Genomic DNA, 25,895 nt, shown 5'->3' on the forward strand with positions numbered 1-25,895 from the left:
AGAATAATCTCAATGACTCAACCTGACTTGTGAAATAGGTATTTATTTATTCAATATAAAAAATGGATGTTTTTAAATAGGTTTAAAATTCATTAATATTAAAAATGTTTATAATTTGTAGAAAGATCGCTTTCTAAATAGCATTATTAAAATTTGTTGTTTTTCAATTTAAAAAAAGCTAACCTATAACATGGGGAATGTAATTATTTTATTTTGTATATATGTAAAAATTTGTATTCTATCAAAAATTAACAACACATATTTTGTTTCATGGATCAACCTACATAATGTTTTAAGCAAATTCGGTACTTTAAAAATCAATGGATCCACATCCTTTGAAATATTTAGTACATTTCATATTATTCGTAGGAAAAAATTGGTTTATTTAAAAAGTATCTGGATATTTTTGAATGGATAAAATTGTCATTTTATTACACAGCCTGACCTACAATGACCATTTTAAATATTGTATAATAAAAGAGCTATTACATCTTCATCGAAAATTTGATAGATTCGTTCACACAGATTGATAACCGACGGGTTCGTTTACTTCTGCATCCAGTGGCATCCAGTGCACTATTGTGAATATCACTTCTACTTTCAGAATATGTATTTGAATAATTTTTTTAAAAAGTATTTCAAATAGTATTCCAATAAAAAAGTATTTGGATACTTTTATTTAAATAAATCTAATCAAATACTTGACAAGACTGGTATCAAACTATATATTGTATGGGAATCGTACGCTAAATGTATGTGGTACGTTTTTAAATATACAAAATAGGTAGTTTTCGAAAACGCATTTATTTGTAAATGCAAAATACCGTGTGTTTGTAAACCATTTGGTTTGTATCGTTAAAATATTAAATTATTATTCAAATACCTATATAAATATACATTGTAATTGCCTACAATAGGCAATTTTTCGTTGTATTATTTGTATTTAGGTGGTATTTTAGATCTTTAAGACACTCAATTAAATACTTTTATTCCCAAATAATTTCACGAAAATTACAAATGTGATTATAAAAATAAATTACCTACTATTGCTTCGGACGTGATCCATAATAAATAATAAACTAATAACTCAATAGATGTGCATTACTCCTAACTCCAATTGCAATCGTCCTACAATATAGGGTTGGAGGTCAAAATATAGGGTTGGAACGCTGGTCAAGTATGGTTGCAACCTATTACCTATATATTGATATAATATAAATATAACATATTATAATATATATAATTTATATAAATTTAATCAAGTCACGTGTTGGTGATTAGTCCCAATAATATAACATAATATTTTTTTATCATGGTAGTGGGGCGGTAGGTAAACAGCTTTATCACCGGTTATTAAATATAATTAAACGTTATTCGTCGTTTTTTGAATTTTTTAAATTTCAACTTGCCAAATAATTTGATCTTCTGAAAAAATGTCCACTGTTCGTTGCATTGCCTGATTGTAAAATAATTAAATAATAATTTACATTCAAGCTGTAAAAAGATATGTGGTGTAGTCATTATTTAATATTTTAATTACATAAATGCTGACTATAATTCATTCATTGATATTACGAGTATTCTCGTGTATTAACGATAAGACGTGAAAATGTGTATGATAATATCCCTACCTTGCCAGACCTTAAACTTTGACTTATTAATATTGACGTGCCACTGATTACTCAACAGCTGCAGAACATAATAACTATCCGACAAAAGAAATAGACACCATTTATTTTAATATTTTAAATAATCAAAAAGACAATATTATTTTTGTTTTTAATATTGTGTTAACAGTGCGGATGTTTATTTCTCTAATATCATTATATTTAATGAGTGACAACGAGTAAAAGTGGTAACGCTAAACAATTTCAGACTTTGCATGGTAAGTCCATTTAATTTGTACTTTGACTTTATTCCTATTTATTATGTTAGACTTATGACAAATAAGATAAAACAATTCAAACTAATCACAGATATATTCTACCAGCAAATATTATTGATAAAAAATTAAAAATGTTATTTCCATAAACAAGTTTTCTTTTTTCTTAAATAATAATTAATCTATTTAAAAATACACTGCATCATATTTCATTATTTTTTTTATTAAAAGTCATGCATTTCAAAAACGAAAAAGCTTATATATTTTTTTAATTTTAAGTATTACCGAAAACTGATAACAATAGTTATTTATACTAAGTTGGTAGGTAGGTATTAAGACTGATAGTGGTTTTGATACTTAACATCATTAAAATTCAAAACATATTAATATGATCAAATATACGATATAATATCACCAATAAAATTGGATAAATGTACATTATAATAATATATGAGTATTTATAAAATTACAAACATATAAATCGCTTAAATTTGGTTGTAGTTTGAGTATCACCTATGAACTACGCATATTGTCAGTTTGTCATAATTGTCTAGTGTTACATAAAATGTTATGTAAATCAATTAAATTGTTTCAAAACGAAGAGTCCTGTGAAATATTTTTAACTGGCCTTTCATAAATCGATAAGTACATCTTGTTGATAATCACTTTTTTTAAAATCATTTACTATAATGTCTATCTACAGTTTAAAAAAAATAATCGCTCACTGCATGACACTCAGTTTTGGTTTCTGTAAAGCTTAGGTCCTACGTATATACAACGACAGATGATAAGAAACACTCTTTTTTTTTCATTTTATTATTCGTTGATATTTCAATTGATAAAAGTGCTCGTTTTTTAGATAGTAAAAATAGAAAAGTGGGGTTTATTATTATTTTTTTTTTTTATATTGTAATTGCTGCTGTCAAGTTAAGTATTTGAATTATTAATGTATACAAATTGAAATATTCAAATCATTTTTAAATATATAAAGAATAATATTTTTAATATATTTCAAAAATTATTCAAATATATATTCTGAGTACATTCTTTTATTCATTAAAAAATACTGACAAATAGTTTTAAATTTGTGGCGAAACAGATTTTTCTAATAAATGTATTTGTATAGGTTCCTATACATTCCTATGTATTTGTTAGGTACTAGTATTATTATTTATTATACTATAAATGCAATTCTTATTTATACCTATATATAATATTATTTTGATGTATTAACTATAAACGTTAATTTCCAACCATTCCAAACAAACATAAATTGTCTGGAAAAAATTTATCTAAAAGTATTTGAATATGGTTTAACCCATTTATTCAAATATAAAATAAAAGTATTTTTTACAACACCTAAAGACAATAGTACAAAACTTGGATAGTCTTCGGTGGAAGAGGGGGTGGCGTGATTTTAAATAAGAAGTTAGATAGTTTGGTCATTTTTGTTTTAATAATGCGATTAGTCAATGAAACAAATATCTTATCATTTGCACCATTTTTATTTCCTTTTTTTTACAATTGTTCTTCTTTTTTTGTCAATTTTATATGATGTTCTGACTTCTGCCTAAATATTTTGAACTATTGTGAGATAAACCATACTGTCTTTTTGTAACATTGCAAAATATCTATGCTAAATGAAAATGTGTAATGAATCTTGTATTTTTTTTTTGAATTTAATCACCATGCTCATATATTTTCTTTATATTATAATTATAATACATACCTATAATTTTTTTTATTCAATAATTTATTTATATTTTATGTGCCCTAAATGGAAACTTTTCGATTTCCAATACAATATAAATCGTGTAAATATTAATTACTAATAATACGGTCTTCAAAAATAATAAAATATCTATGGGTAATTGATATAGAAGCTCGCTATTTTCAAATTAATTTTTATTACCTATAAAATATAAAATTAAACTAAACATAAAAAAAGGTGGATAAGTGGATGTCGCTCTGCTGTACAGTAGGTTACAAGTGGGTCACTGTAATGGATGGTGTTAAATTTGAATTCAATGATATAATATCATTGTATAAGAAAAACGATTCTGAGCGAAAACGGTCAGTCAGCCTATGATATTACCAAGTATATTTGATGATATTATTGTGAATAAAGTAATTTATAAATAACCTATTTACGTGGAGCCTTGTTTTCAATTTTCAATCCTTAGCTATAAAAGTTGAACATTTTATAAATTTTTAACTACAAAATAATTATTAAATTATAAATTTGATAAATTCTGTCCAAATTTGATCTTTAAATGCTTATAAAAAAAAACTGTGCCTATGTATTTTCAATATTTTTCAACTGCTATTGTAAAAATATATCAGGAGTCTTGTATTAAATTTTTACACTTTTTGGCCCAACAGATAAAACTTTATTGATATTTATAGAAAAAAAAACTAAAAAAATTGAAAACTGAAAATGCCCGTAAACAGCTCAAAAAGTGTCAAAATATTTTCAAAATTGTATGGTGTATAGGAAATGCTAATATAAACATTCAGTGAAATTTTCATGTATCTACAGTTATTCGTTTTTGAATTACAAGAAAATAAGGAAATCGGTACATGAGAAATCGAGTGAATATCTAATGTTGTAAAAATATGAATTTAAAACGCTCATAAAAATTTAATTTGACTTTCTTGTAGAAATTTTTTTTTTGATAAAGTTAGACAAACTTATGAGGAATCTTGTATTAGATTTTAAAATCTTAGATTTAAAAAGAAAATTTTTTATGAATTTCTAACTCAAAATAATTTGCAAATTTTCGTGATTTTTCCGTATTTTTTCAAGATTTGAACTTTAAACGTGTATAAAAAAAAACTGTGACTAAGGATTTTTAATTTTTTTCATCTGCCTTTGAAACAATAACCTAGGAGCCTTCTATTAAATTTTCAAGCTTTTTTACCCAACAAATAAAATTTTATTGATATTTATAGAAAAAAAATTTAAAAAAACTGAAAACTGACAATGTCCGTAAACAGTTCAAAAAAAGTCAAATTATTTTCAAAATTGTATTGTGTATAGAAAATGCAAATATAAACAACCAGTGAAAATTTCATGCATCTACGGTTATTTGTTTTAGAGTTACACCAATAACCAAAATCGATTTTGTTAAAAATCGATTTTGCGTAAAAATTCCCGTTTTTCCTTAATTTTTCTTTTGTTTTTCACATCGCTTTTGAAAACAACTGGGAAATTAAAATTTTGACCTCCCCAATGCACCAACGATATTCACTTTCCCATCGAACAAGATACTGAAGTCGAAAATCGAAGCATTATTTCGACTACTTATCGTGTACACAGACACAAAAATAAAAAAATAAAAAAAATAAAAAAAAAAATAAAAAAAATAAAAAATAAAAAAAAAAACACACATCATTGTAAAATCAATACATTCATCGTTTCACTCAGAATCTAAAACAATAACAACTGTAATAATATATTGTTATATATTTTGTTTTGATTGTTATTAAATGAAAATAAATATCATATAAATTAGTGAACATTATAAAGTTTTGAGTATGTTGGCCAACGATATCAACATAATGGATTTTTTTTTCAATAAAAATCACGAAAATTAGCAAATTATTTTGAGTTGAGAATTCATAAAAATTTTTATTTTTTAATCTAAGATTTGAAAATGTAATACAATATGATCCATAAATTTATCGCAGTTCTCATTTTTATCAATTATACATCTCCTGATATATTGTTACAATAGCAGTTGAAAAATATTAAAAATACATAGGCACAATTTTTTTTTATAAGCATTTAAAGTTCAAATTTTGACAAAATTTATCAAATTTAAAATGTAATAATTATTTTGTAGATAAAAATTTATAAAATGTTCAACTTTTGTAGCTAAGGAATGAAAATTTAAAACAAGGTTCCACGTAAATAGGTAAATATATAAATTACTTTATTCACAATAATATCATAAAATATACTTAGTAATATCATAGGCTGACTGACCGTTTTCGCTCAGAATCGTTTTTCTTATACAATGATATATCTCTATATGTATAAAAATAAGTGTACATTTTGAATACATTATATAGTTAGTTCAAGATCCACCAAACTGATTTCAATAAAAATTTCAGGGCATATTAAGATTGATATGTAAATAGTTTCTGTGAAGTTTTTACGCTGTGCGATAAGTGGTTCCGGAGTAATGGCCTCTTAAGTGCACACCTGGTGACATGGCCAAAAACAACAACAGCGTCTATATAATAACAGTGTATTGTACATTGCTTGCTATTAATTACGAGCATGTTTGTTTATTTTGTATTATTATTTTTTGCCAATTTATATCTTGACATTTTGTATGTATATCTTCTAACTATATAAATGTGAAATGAAAATCTTTGTACTGGGTAACTCTGAAACTACTTATCAGATCTAGTATATGTATGATTTGTAGTAATCTGTATATCTCAGAGAAGGTTTCTATGAAAGAGAATTTTAGGAAGATCCACCGGAAAAGTAGGAAATTTGGATGTCAAAAATACAACAGTGACGTCATCTGTCCAGAAGAAAATAAACTAAATAATAAAAAATGTAGTTTATTGTTGCAGATTATAATAATTATAGAGTATTATATTATATTGGTTTCTATTGGTTGATTGGGAATCTTTGTTGATTTGTAGTATTATTTTTTGTCAATATATAATTGAATGTTTGAGTGTAGATTAGATCTCTGGGAAGAAGATAGGCTAATTTAAAAATGGTTAAATTTGGTTTTTTTTATTAATCTGATTTTAGTATGGTTAGTTTAGGATTTTGTATTAATTGATTAGAATATGACAAACTTGGTATAACTTTTATACTTTAGAGTTAAATCATACACTTACGTGCAAAAGCATGGTGTCCGCGATCTACCGCAGAAATCTACCTGATAATAAACTGCTGCGAATCAGAATTTTTATTCTGGACAACGGAAAAGTTAAGATTAATAATTTTGAACACCATACACCGAATATTAAATAACGAATTGAACAAAGTTTGAGTCATATAGAGTTAGTACATTTAACGGGCAACGAAGTGCACGGGTTCAGCTAGTGTCATATTATAATGTATAATTTTTTTAAAATTTTATTGACATTTATTACAAACATTGTAAGTACAAACATAATATATAAGACGATGTCAGCATACCATTTGAGTTCTCTTTTTGACTTACGAACAATATTTAAAACCTACTTGTATAGAAGTATGGGTTTACAGTTGTGATCATTGCGCGATGGAACGCATAATATGATTATATGAAGACATGTGTGATCATACGCGAAATTGGTACGTGACGTGCTCGAGCACCTTTTAAGTATGGCAGCGCCAACCTTATATTGTTACTTGTTAATTTTAATATTTGAGTGAGTTCACCTTTATTATATCAAAATTTAAGTTATGAAGATTACCTGTATCGCTACGTGGGCTATTTTATGATATTTTATTTTTTATGTAAGTTATATAATATGAGCCTTTAAATTATTACAATTTAAAAATGCTTATAAACTGCATCAACATTAAAATATCATGAAAAAGCCAATGTAGTGACAGATGTAATGTTCTCAACTTAAAGTTTGATGATATAGGTGAATTCACTCTATAATATTAAAAAGTAACAAAACTATATAAACAGGGTTGGTACGGATAAATCATAAAATGTAAATTTTCAATGTTGCACGTGAGTCAGAAAGACAAAATAAATGGTGCGCTGATATCCCCTTAATTAAAAGGGGGAATAAAAGAATATATGATGTAGTACATGAATACATTTATCAAAAATAGTTTGGCCACCCCTGATAGGCAAATAGTAAGGAATATTAGGTAATGATATTATTTTGATAGTAACCTAGTGTCTGCGTATTATTTTATTCGCTGTTTGCAACTTAAAATACACATAAAACCAATAATTGCAATGAGCAGAACGGACGGCACCTTAGTGATGTATCGCGTAAAAAATTTAAAATTAAAACGCATAGTCCTAAGAATTAAGACGACTGTAAACATGTTGTTTACCCGAGTATCTTTGACTGTCACGAGTGTCGTTAAAAAATCACGACGAATGTACATACATGCACCTGTTATAAATAATTAATTATTCAATTTGTTTATAACCTAAAAGTATACAAATATATAATAGTCTTTGTCGATCGACTACAGCCGTCATGTTATCATTTAGCATATTATACTAACACATTTTAACATATTTTGTACGGGTAATATGACGTATAAAAACGTTAAAATGACAGTAGTGTAATAAAATAATTATTATTATCAACACGCAAGACGTAGACGGTATAAAATACGAGTGCTCGATATGGCAGTAATGGGCGCGTACTGTATAATATTTTATAATAATAGAATAAAGTACATTATTATAGTATGGTTTCTCGACGACTGTATAGTAATTATTTATTACATAACAATATATAAGGGAGTTTGTCGAAAATCAAACTGTTGCGCCCCAGATATTGTTATGTACATAATTCGTTGGAACTTTGGAGTCGATCAAACGGGACGATGTTAACAATGGCCTGCAATAGTACACAAAAAGTCGTCGATATTTATTATTACCTAAAGTACCATAATACCACTGTTATGTAATATATTAGGTATGTTTACCTACATGTTGCGTGCATGGGACACGTGAGTCGGCGCTCTTCGACTGTTTTGATCGCCATTACTGCGTGTCCCACGGCGTATGACAACTGACTAACGTGCTCCCGATACCATTCGTGTGCCCACACGTGACACCGCGTGACACATAATTTCAAGCCACGTGCTCACCTCTTTCTCAAGTCTTTCAATCTCTTTCTCTCCGTCTATATATATATATATGTACCTATCTATATTTACTTTTCTCGTATATCGATAAAATTCAAATTGAATTATAATATTACAAAATAAGTACAAATATTCGAATAGATATTGATGCTATATATAGGTAATATTATAATATTCATATAACAGTGATCACTAATAAGTAATTCTATTATTCATATGCATTATATCGTACTCGATGGTAACACCTGTAATACGCAATTAGGTACATAGGTAACTTATATTAAGTACCAAATAAAATAGAGTATTGGACAGAGCCATATGGAGGTGGACGAACCCATATGATTTTGAACGAAGAGCGAAGAAAAAAAAAGAAGAAGAATATTTATTTATTATATGAGTATCTATGACCCTTTGTGATGGTATATAAACAATTTAAAACATAATTTAATATAAAAAAAAAGCTGGTAAATGGGTGTCGCTCTCTGTACAGTAGGTTACAAGTGCGAAGTGGGTCACTGTAATGGATTAAATTTAAATTTGAATTCAATGATATAATATAATAGCATTGTATACGAAAAACGATTCTGAGCGGCGACTGTTTGTCAGAATAGGATATTTTATACTATATTTTTAATTTTTCTATTTTATATAAAATCTGTATTTTTCTAAACCATCATAAATTCTTCTTAGTAGATATTTTATCTTTAAATTATAATTTTATAATTTTAAGGCAATTCTATGTATAACAATATTGACCATATTGTATACTGTGTTTCTTGGTAACCCGCAAGGTGGGCAGTCCGCTTAATAAAGTTGTTGTATATATATATTTGCATATCATCATATCTAAATTCATAATATACTTGAGCGTTACATTTTCAAGTTTTTTGACAGAACATAAAATACTTTATCGACAATAATTTTAAAAAAAACTAATAAAACTCGAAATTGTCTTATGACTATAAATAGCTCAAAAAGCGTTGCAATATTTCGAAAATCGTTATAATGCATAGAAATTTCTAATATAAATAGTGAAAATTTCATGTATGTATGGTAATTTTTTAAGTCACCAAAAACAAAAATTAATTTTGTCAAAAACAGATTTTTCGAAAATATTCACGTTTTTCTTAATTTTTAATTTTTGGTTTTTCAGGCGCTTTGAAAACTACTATGAGTTATACGTCCCCAATGCATCAACCAGATTCACTTTCCCGTCGAAAAAGATACTGAAGTTGAAAATCTAAGTATTATTTCGACTACTTAATAATATAATGTATAAAACGACACAAATAAAAATTGAAAAAAATTGAAAAAAATCACACATTATTGAAAAATCAATACAATATGTCTTATAGACCTGTAAAAAAAAATTTGTATCATATTATAACAAATTATTAACTGTACATATTAATCTCTTATCGGTTCATTAAAAAATAATTCGAGGAGCAAGGAGTAATAAAAAAATAAACTTGGATTCGAATAGTTTGTTGGTATTATAATATTATTCGTATGATACGCAGCCACGCAAGAGAATGTCGTGATATATTTCCACATCTGTCATATTTTGCGATGTTATATCATATGCGTATTTATAACCATATACTATTAACGTAACTATATATGATCCAAAATTACTGTGTATGGATCATGATCATTTATCATTTACATGGTACACTTAAATTTAGGTAGGTAGGTACTTATACATACGACATTCAAATGTTTCTTATATGTACTGAAAACTATGAGATATACTTATTAAAAATACAAGGAAATCAAAATCTGATAAAAATTTAACCTCAACAAGAAAATTATATTTAATCCATATCTACATAAATACCAGCATGTATCGTGACGATAACACCACTTATTAAAGCATTATACTGTGCGCTTGTTATTAGAGCTATTCTATAGTATCCATGCCGTTGTTATTTGAGACCTTATTACTACGAGTAGGAACCAGATATAGATAGGGTACAAGTGTACAACGAACATTTATAAGTTTTGCTGCTAGAGTTCTGCACATTGACCATAGACCTCATAGTAATGATCCGGTACTTATAGTAGTTATGGACTGTAGTACTCCGATACTATCCGGGACTATTAATTCTAGCTGATAGATATGTTTCTGAACACCAAGTGCTCCTAAGTAAACTCATTAATGGCTCTATGGAGTATAGATTGTCCTGTATTTCTAAGTCGACTTAATTTCAAAATCCCTAGTTCCCAGTCATGAACAACTTATCCGTTTTTCATACCCCTTCGCACCATCAATTATTATCGTAATAGACCAATGTTCAGGATGATGCGTATTGCTTATGAGGACCCCCCACCGTTTTCTTTCTGTCAATGTTATATAAATAATGTTTAGAGTTTATATTTTTATTGTGAATATATATATTTTCATCTGTATTTTGGGTCACGGTACGTTTAGTTATAAAATAAATGAATAATACAGATTCGATATTATAAGCAGTAGGTGCCAAGTGCCTACATAGATTCATATTAAAAAATACACAATAATAAAATGAACGTCTTCTTCATTTCTTATTTATTAGAAATTTTTTTGAATTTATAATGTGTTTCCGAAATGATTAGTGTAGGATAAATGATTAATAATACTATATATATAGATATACTAGTCGGGTTTAATATTATATTGCAAATAATATGTCGAAGTGTTCTCCATTAACAATACTCAAGTACCTATAATCATTAAATATTGTTCGTTCTGACTGGGAGTACGGTACAAAATGTATTGTGTAGGGTCCTTCAATATTATACTGATAAGTTTCAGCCCTCCTCGTGATTACACTCTCCTTTTCTTGTACTCGACTTAAAATCTTTAGTAAGAACTATTGATAGAAGAATTATTAATAGTAATATTATATTATTTTTTTCAACAATTATTAATTCAGATTCAGATGCTCTAGTATAGCTTTTAGTCAATTATCTAGTTCTTCATCGGAACTTTCAACATTCCATGACTTTTCCATTCCTATTTGTCCTACACGTTATTTTAAGATAATCCTTCGTACAAAATGACAAAGCTGTCATTATTATAGATATTGTTATTAAATATTTAAATATTACTGTTATCGAAATGTTATTTCATTATCATTTTTACTACTTCTATTGCAATTTACTTCAATTTTTGTTTGTCTGCAATTAGTAAAATATCTTGAATTGGGTTCAAACCGTTTATATATATATATATATATATATATACATATACACCAATAAATAATAATATAATATGAATATGTATTAATAACCTGGAAATTGCAATAATAGTACAATTAAACTAATCAATATAATAACGACATTTGCTCACTGGCACACGATATAAAGTCTATATTTTTAGTTACAGAAATGTCCACCACCGTCAATGCACCCCTTCCCTTAAACGTGTCGCCGGATTTCAAACCCCTCCACGCTCGTTCCAGAATCAGTCGTATATAAGCCGCTAGCCGACTTCTACGACCACGCACACACATCACGGCCGAATCTCGAACTGGTGCATTGGCGTAATAACGAGAAACCGTTCACGGTATACCTGTTCGCTGTTCACGACCAGGTAAAATTAACATATTTTTTTAACAACTATATTATTGTTATACTATATCATTAATTATTGTAGAAGACCATTCAAACCACGTTCTGACTGCGAACCGCACGCGTTAAATTATTCGATTATTATCTCGTCCGGTCTCAGGTTTACCGGAAAATCCTTAACGATTGTGTACGATTTATATTGTCATATTGTCATATCATTATCCATGTGCAGTAGTAGGTACCTATTGAACAATTACAATAATATAACTGTGCAGCGATGACAACGTGTGTATAGCGTCAACTTATTAGCTTAAACTTATACTTTAAGCTATTCGACGTTCGATATCTTTAAAGATCAAACTTATACATATTATATTATTATATTATACCTACTCACTTACAAGTTAAAATTGTATTGAGACTATATTATTATTAAATGTCCGTCGATAGTATTTTATCAAATTTTGATTACAAACAATAAATTATAATATAATATGTTACTTATAAGTTATAACTGTCAAAATGAAGTATGAACCATCATTGTTTTCGAAACTGTTCACTAATTAGTATCGCTTTTCTCAAGTTAGGACGGCTCTTAAAATATTATTATGATGGACATAACGGACGATAGTAATAATATATAATATTATACTGTACGGTCCGATGACGTTCAATCTGTGCTTTTATCAATCCTGATTCTTAAGCTCGCAAACGGAATAAGGAAAATTATATTATAGATACACAGTAGCATATACCACATTTATTATTAAAACCATGTCGATTCCTACAAACTTCATAGGTACGTTTGATTATTATCACCTTGAGTATAATATGTTAATAATATTGTAAGTCTTTTGCAATATATATGCGACTAATTTCAGTTACAGAAAACACTATTAATATCATCCGTTACATTACGAGTTTACTACAAACTCGTAATGTGTAGTTCTCAATTAAACCGTTTTTTTTTGTTTTACGTTATTCAAATAATTCATTAAGTGTATATTAAAATCATTTTTATAATTAGTTATAAGTTATTATTGGAGCTCAGAAGTTGACCTTAAAAACATTCAAAAATGCTCGACACAATTTTAAAGTATAAATACTAAGATAAATAATATTTTTTCTAATTAATTTTAATGCATTTAATTTTATGAAAAAAATGTTACCTAACATTAAATATTAAAATACGACCTACATTAAGAAAATGTCTATGACACTTTTATTGAAAAGATGATTAGTATTTAGTATTTATTTGTGGTAAATAGTTTTAAATTTAATAAGAATTATTTTAAATTTAAGCTAGGTATTTTAATAGTAAAATTTAACATAAATCTAAAAAAAATTGGAATTTGACCTTAAATAACAAAAATTTTCAAAAACTTTAAAATAAAAATTAGTTATTTAAACTCGTATGTTATTGAAACACATTTTTATCTAGAAAGCATCAACTAAGACGAACGAAGAAGTTTTAAAAAAAAAAAAACTAAAAATGTATTAACTTTTGAGCCATTTATACTTATGGTATAAAATAGTTAATAATAGGTAGGTAATAGCACAGAACAATATAGAAGCGACACTTTGCTTGATGCCGATATCTGGAGGTTTGGCGTTGATGTTATATTCTAGTACCTGGAGGTTTGGGATAAAAATAATCGTTCATAACAACACGTCTTATGAACGATTATTTTTATATAATAATTGATTTTGAAATTTATGAATTGTTAATTAAACTAATTCCTATTAATGTATGATTACGTATTAAAGACATTATATATTTCATATGAGAATGATTTCGACTAGTTTAAAACATTACATAAAAACACCAAAAAAAAAACTTGTTTTAAAATATTATAATATGGTATCAATTATTGATAATTTATTATGATATGGGCCGTCAGGGCGTAACCGTTTTCCGCCAAAATGACCCTCGCCCGTTATCACCATGGCCGTTTTCCGCCAAAGGTTATATTCCGATTTCCGCCAAAAAATATTATTAAAGTATTTAAGATATTTTTTGAGAACCCCTGAACAAAATTTGATGTGTAGGCTAACCTTGTATCACACATATTGATCATAAACTATTATCTATATGACTATATCTTATCTTACTATTTATTATTCACCTATTATATATAGGTATACCCATTGTATTTCCCAACGTACACGCTTTTATAATATACAATAAAATTAAAACGTTATATATAGTATATATTATACGATATATTAAGTTTGTCGTCCAAATAATACATTATTATAAAAATTAAAATTAAAACAAATTGTGTGTAAAAACATTACAAGTATAAAATATTTTTGATTATAAACATCATTTTGAATATTTACTGTACGAGAAAGAGACTTTTTTGACAAACTCGAACCTAGTTAAATGCCCATATTATATGTATTTTTGAATGTATTTTTGAATGTATTTTTCATTTTTTATTTGTCTTAACTGAATTATTTTTCGAGGAGTTTTTAGTTGATTCACACTTGACATTTTACAATATACACTGGTCTGTACCTCATCAATCAAATTCTGAACCCACGTAAATATTGAAGGCGAGTTTTTATAAAACGATTGATTGAAGTCGGAATGAAATGATTCACACGCATTCGTGGTTCTTGTTAATGAAGAAGTTGCTTCCGCCCATAACTTGGGGGGGGGGGGACGTACTTGTATTTGAGATGTAATTGTTCAATACATATTGTGAATACGCTAGAACACGATTATCAGATGGATACTGTGGCATAAAATCTTCCATAGAACAACTCATTACTTCACTGGGACTTAAAAATAATAAACCAGAGGTATGCCTTATAGCCACATACCAATATTACACATATTTTTGTACTCGGTAACTAGACCTAGAGATTGAATTTGTCGGTACCGTGCTTGGGTCAAGTGAAATCGACAACCAACTACATTCATCCCAGGCCAAACTTCATCAATTGCATTTAGTATAGCTTTTTCGAAATCACTAGTTATATTAGTTGGTAAAAAAAGACGACCCATGTTATCACACAACTCCGATATTTTATTTAATATATAAATGTAAGTCTCTGTTTTTTTGTCAGGCGGCAAACAAAATATAAGTGGTACATAGTGCCCATTTTTGTACCCATGAATTGTATGCATTTGAGTAAAAAATCTAGCACTTTATTGGAAAGTGCCATCCATATATTATATAGTTTGGACATCACATAAAAAATTTAAATTTTTCAAAAATCAAAACATTTTTATAATCATCGTTTAATAATAAAAACGGTTCACCTTGCATCGTCAAAATGTTCATTTCTCGTAATGAGGCGTGTACAGATTGTATAGAAATTGGATTAGCTGGAAGAACTTTTCGTCGGCTTTCGTACATATTTTTTCGTACACGATCTACGTCATTAACGGAAATAGTAGTAGATGAACTTTGTCCAATTTCCCGTAAAATAATTTTTTTGGGTCTCATATTTACATCTTCTACCGCTTTACGCTTACAGGCTGAATTAATAATTTGTCTGTCAATTAGACGTCTATCGATAGCACTATGATCTGGTGTATGACTACCTTCAAATTTCACGAGTACGTAATTATTATTATTATTTTTTGTAAAAAGTTTAGCACCACACTGTTTCTCGTAGCACCTCCACCGAGTAATACCGTATATTGACGTGTACGCACGTGTACGTTTAAAATGTTTGTATACTAGCATAATATGACTGCGGTTACTAGTTATCACTTCAATATTCTAGGACATTTTTTTTTTGACACCGTGGTTTCAACTGACAGGTGCAGTCTGACAGCGAACGGCTGATAGCGCTGAGATTAAATAATAATAATTTCATAATCATTACTATTTGATGGATTTAGTTCAGGGGTTCTCAAAAAATATCTCAAATACTTTAATATTATTTTTTGGCGGAAATCGGAATATGATCTTTGGCGGAAAACGGCCATGGTGATAACGGGCGAGGGTCATTTTGGCGGAAAACGGAAACCCCCGGCCGTCAGCTAATTCTAATAAAAATAAAAAATAGAATATCGATTTTGGTTTTTGGTGCAACTTTAAAACAAATGACCGTAGGTACATGAAATTTTGACTGAATGTTTATATTAGCATTTTCTATACACGATAACATTTCCCAAATATTTTGACTTATTTTGAGCTGTTTACGGACATTTTCAGTTTCCATTTTTTTAGTTTTTTTTTTATAAATATCAATAAAATTTTATTTGTCGGGTCAAAAACCGTGAAAATTTAATACAAGGCTTATGATATATTGTTAAAATAGCAGTTGATAAATACTAAAAATACATAGGCACGATATTTTTTTATAAGCATTTTAAGTTCGAATTTTAACAAGATTTATCAAATTTAAAAGTTAAAAATGTTTTTGTAGTTAAAAATGTATAAAATGTTCAACATTTATAGCTAAGGATTACAAATTCAAAACAAGGTTCCATGTAAATTGGTAAATAAATTACTTTATTCCCAACAATATCATAAAATATACTTAGTAATATATCATAGGCTAACTGACTAACCGTCTTCGCTCAGAATCGTTTTTCGTATACAATGATATTATATCATTGGATTTAAATTTAAGTAATTTAACACCATCCATAACAGTGACCCACTTGTAACCTACTGTATAGCAGAGCGACGTCCACTTTCCCACCTTTTTTTTAAACTTAAAAATCTTAAATTATTCATTATCTATATAATATTATATTATGTACGTACATTTATATAATTATGACTACAATACAACTGAATCAATGCAATTTATTTTAATTGTTTGTATCTATTTATTACATATGATTTATGGCAATCAACTGTATTCATTTATAAATTATTTTTATACCCTTCTATTCTTCAGCATGTTGATGCGTATAATATGATGTATGATAATTTGGTGTAGATAAACAGATGATGCGCATACACGGCCTTTTTTTTTATCGTAGGTATAGTAGCTACCTTTGTATCGGTAGCTTTATAGTAGTTTTATCGTTCCGTTAGCAACCTAAATTGCTTATTTCATATTCTGAAGAAAAATTAGATCTAAATATGTATGGAATGTATTGATGTTAATTGTCGAATGTGAATACATTTAAGACAAACTGTCCATTGCGATAAATCTTTGTAGGCAACTCCCTGATACATAGTGTTGCAACCCTACTCCACGACACAGAGTAAAAAATAAAATATATTAGTAGTTTTTACTAAAATAATTATAAGGCATTGTTCCATTCAAAATAAGCAAATAATTTTAAATTTGTTTAGTGTAATATTAGATAGGTTCAATAGATAATAACACGCCATATAATACCTAAGTACTGTCAAAAAAAACGTCCTTATAGGTGATGAGAGTCGGTGTTTGTTTTTTTTCTCTTTAGAAATTACTCAAATGGGCTGTGAACTGCAGTAATATTATATATAAATTGAAAAATGTAATATCTTAAGTACCTAGTATATAGGTGTATAGGTAGAGTAATATCTGGTAGATGTTCCGGAAGATAATTTGGATGAAATAAATAAATAAAAATAAATCAATAGTCATAAATCAATAGTCATAAATCATAATAATTTAAATAATAATTATATTAAATTATTTTCCCAGAACTGTGTGCTCCTGTGCTAATTACAAAAACTACAAAAAATTGTGTGCTAGTATTGTCTGCCCGACTGTGTGACCAACACTAGGTATAAATGTATAATGTATTTACAGAACAGTGAACACTATAGGTAGTACTTCCTAATGCTGCAATGCATAAATAGCAGATAAGCAGATACATAACAAAATTGATGGTGTATACGTCAAACAAAAAGCTAAACAATACGTGACAACAAAACTAAAAAAAATACTCTATATTATATTTAGGTAATCTAACTATGTAAACAAGATAACATATTGTATTGGGTACAATGTAACTTAAGTGATAAATATTAAATACTTTTGACATAAATACGTATTAAAATTATATATTATTATAATTATTATTTATTATTAGTGTTTTTTTTTTACATTCGTTCAGTATTAAATTAAACTAAAAAAGTGAAAAATAAAATCTTAACTCGTCTTCGAACTTTGTGGTCGTTGTACTCTCCATTATAATATAGTCCGATGGTTGGTTAACGAATAGATTTACATATGTAATTTTTTTTTTCACAAGTATAATATACTGTGATAGGTACTATTATACTCGTACATATCTATACAGTGCACCTCTAATATATAAATATTAATGATTGTTACCTCATATAAGTAATATTAGAGTTGCTCACTCATGACAACTTTTTTTTTGCTCACGAAAATCGAATATTTTTTTTATATACTTATGAGTAGCTATTGGTTACAGATTATATTACTATTATAATTAGTAAAAACTAAAAATACGTCACATAAAAATGTTTATACATAATATATATAAAAAAAAAATTGAAATCAAATAAGTACTTAAATAAACACAAATATAATGATAACATATATTATATTTTATGCTTTTCAATAAGTATATTGATTTGATTTATGTACACGCATAAAGACGAATATCAATCATATATGGCAATATTCCGTATTTACGTCGGATTTTCTAGTTTTTTGTGTTAACATCAAAAATATTATGTCCGAAATTAAGAAATGAAAAATCATAAAATGTATCATTGTTATAATTGTGTTTTTATTATATTTTTCAATTTAAAGGTGAAGCGAAACAAAAAAAGCTAGAAAGAATATTTTTAAAGAAGTCGGGTAATAGTGGTAATACAGCTAACCGGTCCTATAGTCCGAGACATAAAAACTGTTCCATGAGTACCGCGACCCGCACTGCTTATCAACGCGTTAGCAATGAGCTCAAACCTATATCACGGCACACTGCAAACGCACATTTTTATAAAGTTTTGCCCGTTATATAATATTTGGTTTGAATAAACATATTTGTTTATAAGATATTTTTAAGTATTTTCAGTGAATTAACTAATTAATTAATAATTAATAATAAATAAATTGCATTGCATTGCAAACCACTGAGACGAAACAGCCGCTTGGTTGTGGCTATCAAGAGACAGTTTTCATGTCACGAACTATATTATAATAATATTATACCGTTTTATAAAACTAAATTTTCACATGAATCCATTATAAATTTTGAGTTGCAATATTCCAAACTCGTCCAAATTTAAAAGGCTTATAAATAAAACAATTATAAAATTAAATTTTTTATGTTATCATTTTAGAAAAGTATATTATGTACCAGGTACATTGTACCTATTGTACAATATGGTAGGTACCTACTTAATAAAAGTTACATGGATTTTAAAAAGTTAAAAATAACTTTGAAGAAAAATAATTAGAATGATATCTTGTTTTTTGTTGTGAAAATTAAGTGTCATACAATTCTTCAAACTACTTACATGAAAAAATTTTGATTCAAAATCTCTAAAATTGAGTAATAAAATTTGGGTAGTTGGTTAATATTTTAAAAATAACAAAACACAAAACACAAATCTTAATAATATCAATACGTAAATAAATGTATGTCAGTATGTTACATCGGAGTAATTCGCAGAAGTTGAAACAATCGTCTACAGTGTAAATATTTTGTGTAAAACGTATATTTATATAAGAGCATGCTCCCCCGTACACTACAATGACTGTTACACAACGAAACTTATACTTATTTGCGTTATTTATACTAACACAGTAACACAAGTAGGTTACCTGTATATCTTTTTTAAATTAAAGTCAATATTTTCCAAGTATTTATGTCTTAACTTTGGGCGTAAGTGCAGTGATCTCTTAATTTCAATTCTACTATTATCGCGTTATATCGATGATAAAAAAAAATTTCAACCAAAAATCATCGTTCGATAAACGACCTGGAGTCTTTTAGGGCCACTTTTGATTTTTTTTAAATCTCACGGCCCGCACACTTATAAATAAAAACATATAATATATTTTATGAAAATGGTTCAGATTTTCGTATTGATTTTTATAATATATGATCTTAAACGTATTGTAGTTTTACATTTTAAATTACAAACTATTAATTTAATTTAATTTTTTTAAGAAAATATTTTATTTATTTTTTAATTAGATATTTGAAACTGTTTTCTCTCCACTATTTAAGACGAAGCAATTCTCAGTGAGTTTACTAGATGATGAGCGTCAAATAACCAAGCTCTAGTTTTTGATGATATCGTTTTACAGTCGTTCTAATGGTGTACACTTGTACACACATACAAACTAAAGGCTAACCTTGTTAAAGTAAAAATTTTCAACGATTGAACAAATACATGTTATACTTACAATTTGTTCGCGCGCCTCATTGCGGGCAACGTGTTGAAGGCCCCTTATAATATGCAGATGACATAAATTATAATATGCATCGCCATCGCCCGAAGTCTTAATGTTGAAACGGTTATAAATATTATTTATTTACCATATAGGTAATTATATGACATTATGATATTTTTTTTACAGGTCGTAAAACGGTAATTATGACTGTCGCCGTCCACTGGTTTAGAAATGGCCTTAGGTTGCACGACAACCCAGCCTTGATTGAAGCTCACAACAATGCTGAAAAGCTTATTACACTGTTCATTTTCGACGAGACTACGTTTAGTAAGTATAATTATTAATTGCAAATGTAAATATAGAATACGTCACATCACGTATATGATAGGTACCTATATGTGTGTTTATACCAAATCAATGAATATTATAAATGTATTTTCATTATCAACTACAATTGGCGGTGTCGCCGATCGTAAAATTAATCAGTTAATGGTACCTAAAGGTAAAGTGGTAAAGTGGTCAGTGGCGTTAGCGATCACAGTAATACTATGGTCTATTAAATTATTAAATTAGTCACAAATGTATTATTTACGATTCTATATATTTGTGACTACTGGTAGACATCGTAGTTAATTCTTAACTCGCGAATAATGAATAAATATTTGAAACTGTCTACGATACACATACGAACAATTAATAATAGATTAATAATAATAGCATTAAACATATTATTATAAAATGTAATTAAATGCAGTAATGCACAGTGAAAGTAAACATAAACGTTATAATTTCAGTCATGGAAAAAGACATACCTAATTGAAACAATAAGGGTGCTATATTTTTTTTTACCTCAGAATTTATTGTTTAATTAATTAATGAAATATTGGTTTTTGTTAGCCAATTCGTTGAATATGTTTTAAATTTGACATGTATCGAGACATCGTGTGATTGAATTTCTTTTACAGTTATTTTGTATAGTCAATTGAGTTTCGTATTGCAATATTAGCAGTTATGTAAATATATAATGCAAATAAAATATCAAAATATAAGCCTTAGCTTTTTTTAATAACACAATTTAATAAGTAAAAATACTCAAGTAATTCGGTTATTTTTTAAATGTAAATTATTATTTATAATCTAACTGTAGAAAATTGCACATAAAAATTTTTAAATTAAAGTCTATGTTATGTGTAAAATATAATACAGATGTATATGGATAAAATATTGTGTCTGTGTTGAAATCTGTTAATTGTTGGTATAATAAACTAATTAATTTTAAATAAGCATATTTTAAATAGTGTCTTGTATTTATTTAGATCCAAAATGGTATGGATACAATCCGATGCGATTTCTTCTGGAAAGTTTAATAGACCTAAATAATAATTTAGCTTTGGTTGGAGGACGTTTGTATATACTTCAAGGAAACCCTGTTAATATATTTAAAATGATAAAAGAAAAGATCGGCCTGAATTTTATTACTTATGAACAGGTATTTTTTATATATATATATTTTATTTTTTGGACATAGATTTAAGCATGGACATATTTTATAATTTTAGGACTGTGCCCATATTGGTAGAACACGTGATGAAAAGGTAAAGACATTTTGCGATGAAAATGATATAAAATGCATTGAGACAGTTTCCCATACACTGTGGAATCCAAAATCAATAATCGAAAAAAACGGTGGAGTACCTCCATTTACTTTTAAACAGTTCCAAGTGAGTAATTGGTAATAATATCTTTTACAATAAAAAAAAAAATGCCCATTGAATATTTTAGAATACAGCAAACCAAATTGGTCATCCTCCAACACCAGTAGGTAATGTAGACTGGTTGAGTGTAATTTTTGAGGAACTTCCAACTTCTATTCAAGACGAATTTAAGGTATTTTTTATTTTTAAAAAATAGATAGGTACTTCATATTAGTACTTTTAATATAGTACCTATTTAAATATTGTATTTTGTTGTAATTTTTTTTTATCACCGATTTGCCTTACTTATGGGCATAAAATAATTTTTAGAACCTACACAATCCGACCCCGGAAACCTTTGGAATTTATCCAGAAGTTCCAGAAAATCTAACATCTACATACCGTTGGTACGGCGGTGAGACCAGAGCTTTAGAACAGTTAAAAGAACGACTTGAATATGAAAAAGAAGCATTCGTTAATGGATTTTACTTGCCCAACCAAGTAAATCCAGACCTTTTGAGCCCACCGTCCAGCCTCAGCGCGGCTTTACGATATGGATGCTTATCCATAAGAAAGTAATAATTAATATAATTTTGGAAATTAAAAAATATAATATATATTAATTGTACACGATAACTTATTGTTAGGTTTTACTGGGAACTTACAAAACTGTTTATCAACAAATTCGAAGGAGATTTATTACCTATGTACAGCGTGACCAGCCAACTTATTTGGAGAGATTACTTTTACACCATGTCTATTGACAACAAAAACTTTGGCCAGATAGAGGATAACCCAGCGTGCATTTCAATACCTTGGAATGATATTAAAATTCCGGAAAATAAGAAGATGTTGGAATGTTGGAAAAGCGGCAAAACTGGATATCCCTTCATAGACGCCGGGATGAGACAATTGATGCAGGTACCCAAATTCAACAGTTTCTGATTCTTTGATGTACCATACTTGTATACAAATATCACTTTTCGTCTCACAACATCCTCGTTGTTTATCTAGGAAGGATGGATTCATCATGTGGTACGAAATTCATTGGCATCTTTCTTGACGAGAGGTGATCTCTGGATAAGCTGGGTCGAAGGGTTGAATCATTTTATGAAGTATTTGCTAGATGCTGATTTTTCCGTGTGCTCCGGTAACTGGATTTGGGTGTCAAGCTCTACATTTGAACAGCTGTTAGACTGCCCTTTGTGCGTTTGCCCTGTCAGTTACGGTTTAAGGCTTGACCCATCTGGCGAATACATTAAGTAAGGTCATTAAATAAGGACATTTTAAAAATAAACATCCATATTAATCTGATGTTCACAGACGATATGTTCCTGAATTAAAAAACATGCCCACCCAATTTCTGTACGAACCATGGAAGTGTCCCGAATCAGTTCAAAAACAGGTGGGATGCATTATTGGCAAGGACTATCCTAATTGCATTGTCGACCATACAATAGCATCACGAGGAAACAGAAAGGTATGCGAATCCATTCGTTTAGACTTAACAATTTTACAAGTAGGTAATATCTCACGGATTCTCGTGGTCTTCAACACTTGTGAATGTGCATTCTACAATAATCGAGCGTGTTCTAAACAAATTTCTTTCTCACATTATAGCACGTTAGCCTTAAAATAAAACATAAAGTATTAATATTCTGATTCGTCGGTCACTTCTCTCAAAATGTAACTATTGTAAATATTATTAAGTATCATAATGATACTTATTTATATTGCTACATCATATATTATTGTTTAGTTGGCGTGCCCCGGCATCTATATATTAATTTCAAAATTAATAACAACCATATTTTAATAGATTATTATAAATTATTTAAATTTTAGAAAATGCTGGCATTACGTGTCTCGATGACGAACGAGAACAGGGTACCACATTGCTGTCCTTCGGATCGTGAAGAAGTTCAAAAATTCATGTACCTTCCTGACGAATGCATGCAACAGTTGCTTCCTTTGGAAAACAAAGATAGCAAAGCGTATGATATCTATAAATGTCATTAAATCATAAAATAAAACTTTAAAAACAACGCCCACACTACCTATTCCTACGCAGTACGATTCCATTTCGTTTCTCATAATTATTAACCATGACGATTATGTCAAACTATTTTATTTCCTTTACAGTACTATTCCGTACATATTTGGAAAATGGCGTCGTCAATTAGTCATACTGGGCATTTTATACTATTCTACCTATTATAATTATTATGTGTGTTTATATGATAATTGAACTATTTATTACTTACATCATACTTGTCTAGTTGTGTTACAACCTATTAGTTTTAAATTACTTATTTATATTGAAATTAGTATAGAATGGTTTTAATTATTCAACAAAACATAAAGATAAAAATTAATTTATATAAATTACAATACACGTATATTATGTGCGTATACTTTTAAATTTAAGGATAATTAGATTTTTTAAACTCGTGTAATAGTTACATGATCATTAATCATCATTCAATTGAAAAACTTATGAACTGTCTTACTGCAGCTTTATTATGACCCAATCAGTTTTGAATTTCTCATGCAAATCACTTTTTTCTTGATTAATAAACAATAGATTTAAATAAATAAAAATTGAACTCTTACAATATTTCCACTAAAATATTAGTGAATACCTACATACCTATATAAAAATATATATTAAACGATATTCATACAAATATATAGTACGTGCATTAGATATCCATCAAATCAGCCATAAATATTCCAAACAAATTACTACCTAGTTTGAGAGTTTAATTTTGATATTAATGTTTTCAGAATTTTCAGATTAAAAGTGTGTATAGTGTAGAGTTTAACAAAAATATTGTTCTACACCTGTATTCTTATACGGAAATATTATACCTATCTTGTATTTGAAAAATTAAATTATTGTATCTTTATTTTTTCGCGATAAAATAAATAAATTCAATAATTAATTGAAGAAATGTGTATCTATCATTAAACTTCACATCAAACTTTACTAATTATTATTACCTTATCCTATTTGGTCAATTTTAGAATATTAGGTACTTATTTTTATTTAACATGTAAAAAATAAATACATTAACCAAACCTTATACCTAAACCTACCAACTTACAATATGCATGTGTAGGTATTCATAATTGTACGTGTTACCTAATTGTTTAAACAAAATAGAGTTTGTCTGATTTCTTTAAAATAAAAATCCTCGTTTTTTAATTGTATGAATAGTATTCCAATTATTTAATAAATATATAACATTTATGTAGCCGTTTAAATGACCAATTGGCATTTGACATCGTAGTACTCATTATAAATATACAATGGATTCCTTATTCCTTTTCAAATATCATAGGTACTTTTCTGTATTAAATAATTTGCCTTTGAAATCGACTGTCACTGTATAATATGTCACGTTCGATCGGCAAACACTATAAGCTACGTCGTGTGACTACTAACTACCGGTCACTATAATAATTGAACACTGAGGCCCTCGAACTTATACTGTGATCTACAACAATTAACCAATAATGATCATCAATAAATAGTAATTGTTATTAAAAGTAATAAAAGTATTTTGAACAAACGAGGTGGAAGGATAAACGTTCTCGACTGTTCGAAATCCCAAAACATTAGACGTCTAAATCTTTGTTTGGAATAGGGACATGATAACTACACCGTATAATATAT

At 27.9% G+C, this 25,895-nt stretch overlaps 1 protein-coding gene across 2 annotated transcripts; it reads left to right on the top strand.

The window, feature by feature from the left end:
• The first annotated feature begins 1,685 nt into the window (after window positions 1–1,685).
• Window positions 1,686–25,429, top strand: LOC132938405 (cryptochrome-1). Of its 2 annotated transcripts, XM_061005220.1 has the most exons (12): window positions 1,686–1,885; window positions 9,838–9,928; window positions 12,046–12,258; window positions 20,709–20,849; window positions 21,839–22,011; window positions 22,082–22,243; window positions 22,305–22,409; window positions 22,547–22,791; window positions 22,864–23,137; window positions 23,231–23,478; window positions 23,540–23,696; window positions 24,062–25,429. In XM_061005220.1, exons 4-12 carry the CDS (start codon window positions 20,726–20,728, stop codon window positions 24,233–24,235), a joined length of 1,662 nt encoding a protein of 553 aa, XP_060861203.1. In that variant the 5' UTR covers window positions 1,686–1,885; window positions 9,838–9,928; window positions 12,046–12,258; window positions 20,709–20,725; the 3' UTR covers window positions 24,236–25,429. The 2 variants fall into 2 exon arrangements, with proteins under 2 accessions (XP_060861203.1, XP_060861204.1); XM_061005221.1 differs by lacking the exon at window positions 9,838–9,928.
• The last annotated feature ends 466 nt before the right edge of the window (window positions 25,430–25,895 follow it).

Source organism: Metopolophium dirhodum, chromosome 2 (assembly GCF_019925205.1).
Source record: "Metopolophium dirhodum isolate CAU chromosome 2, ASM1992520v1, whole genome shotgun sequence".
In the NCBI taxonomy this organism is placed as follows: domain Eukaryota; kingdom Metazoa; phylum Arthropoda; class Insecta; order Hemiptera; family Aphididae; genus Metopolophium; species Metopolophium dirhodum.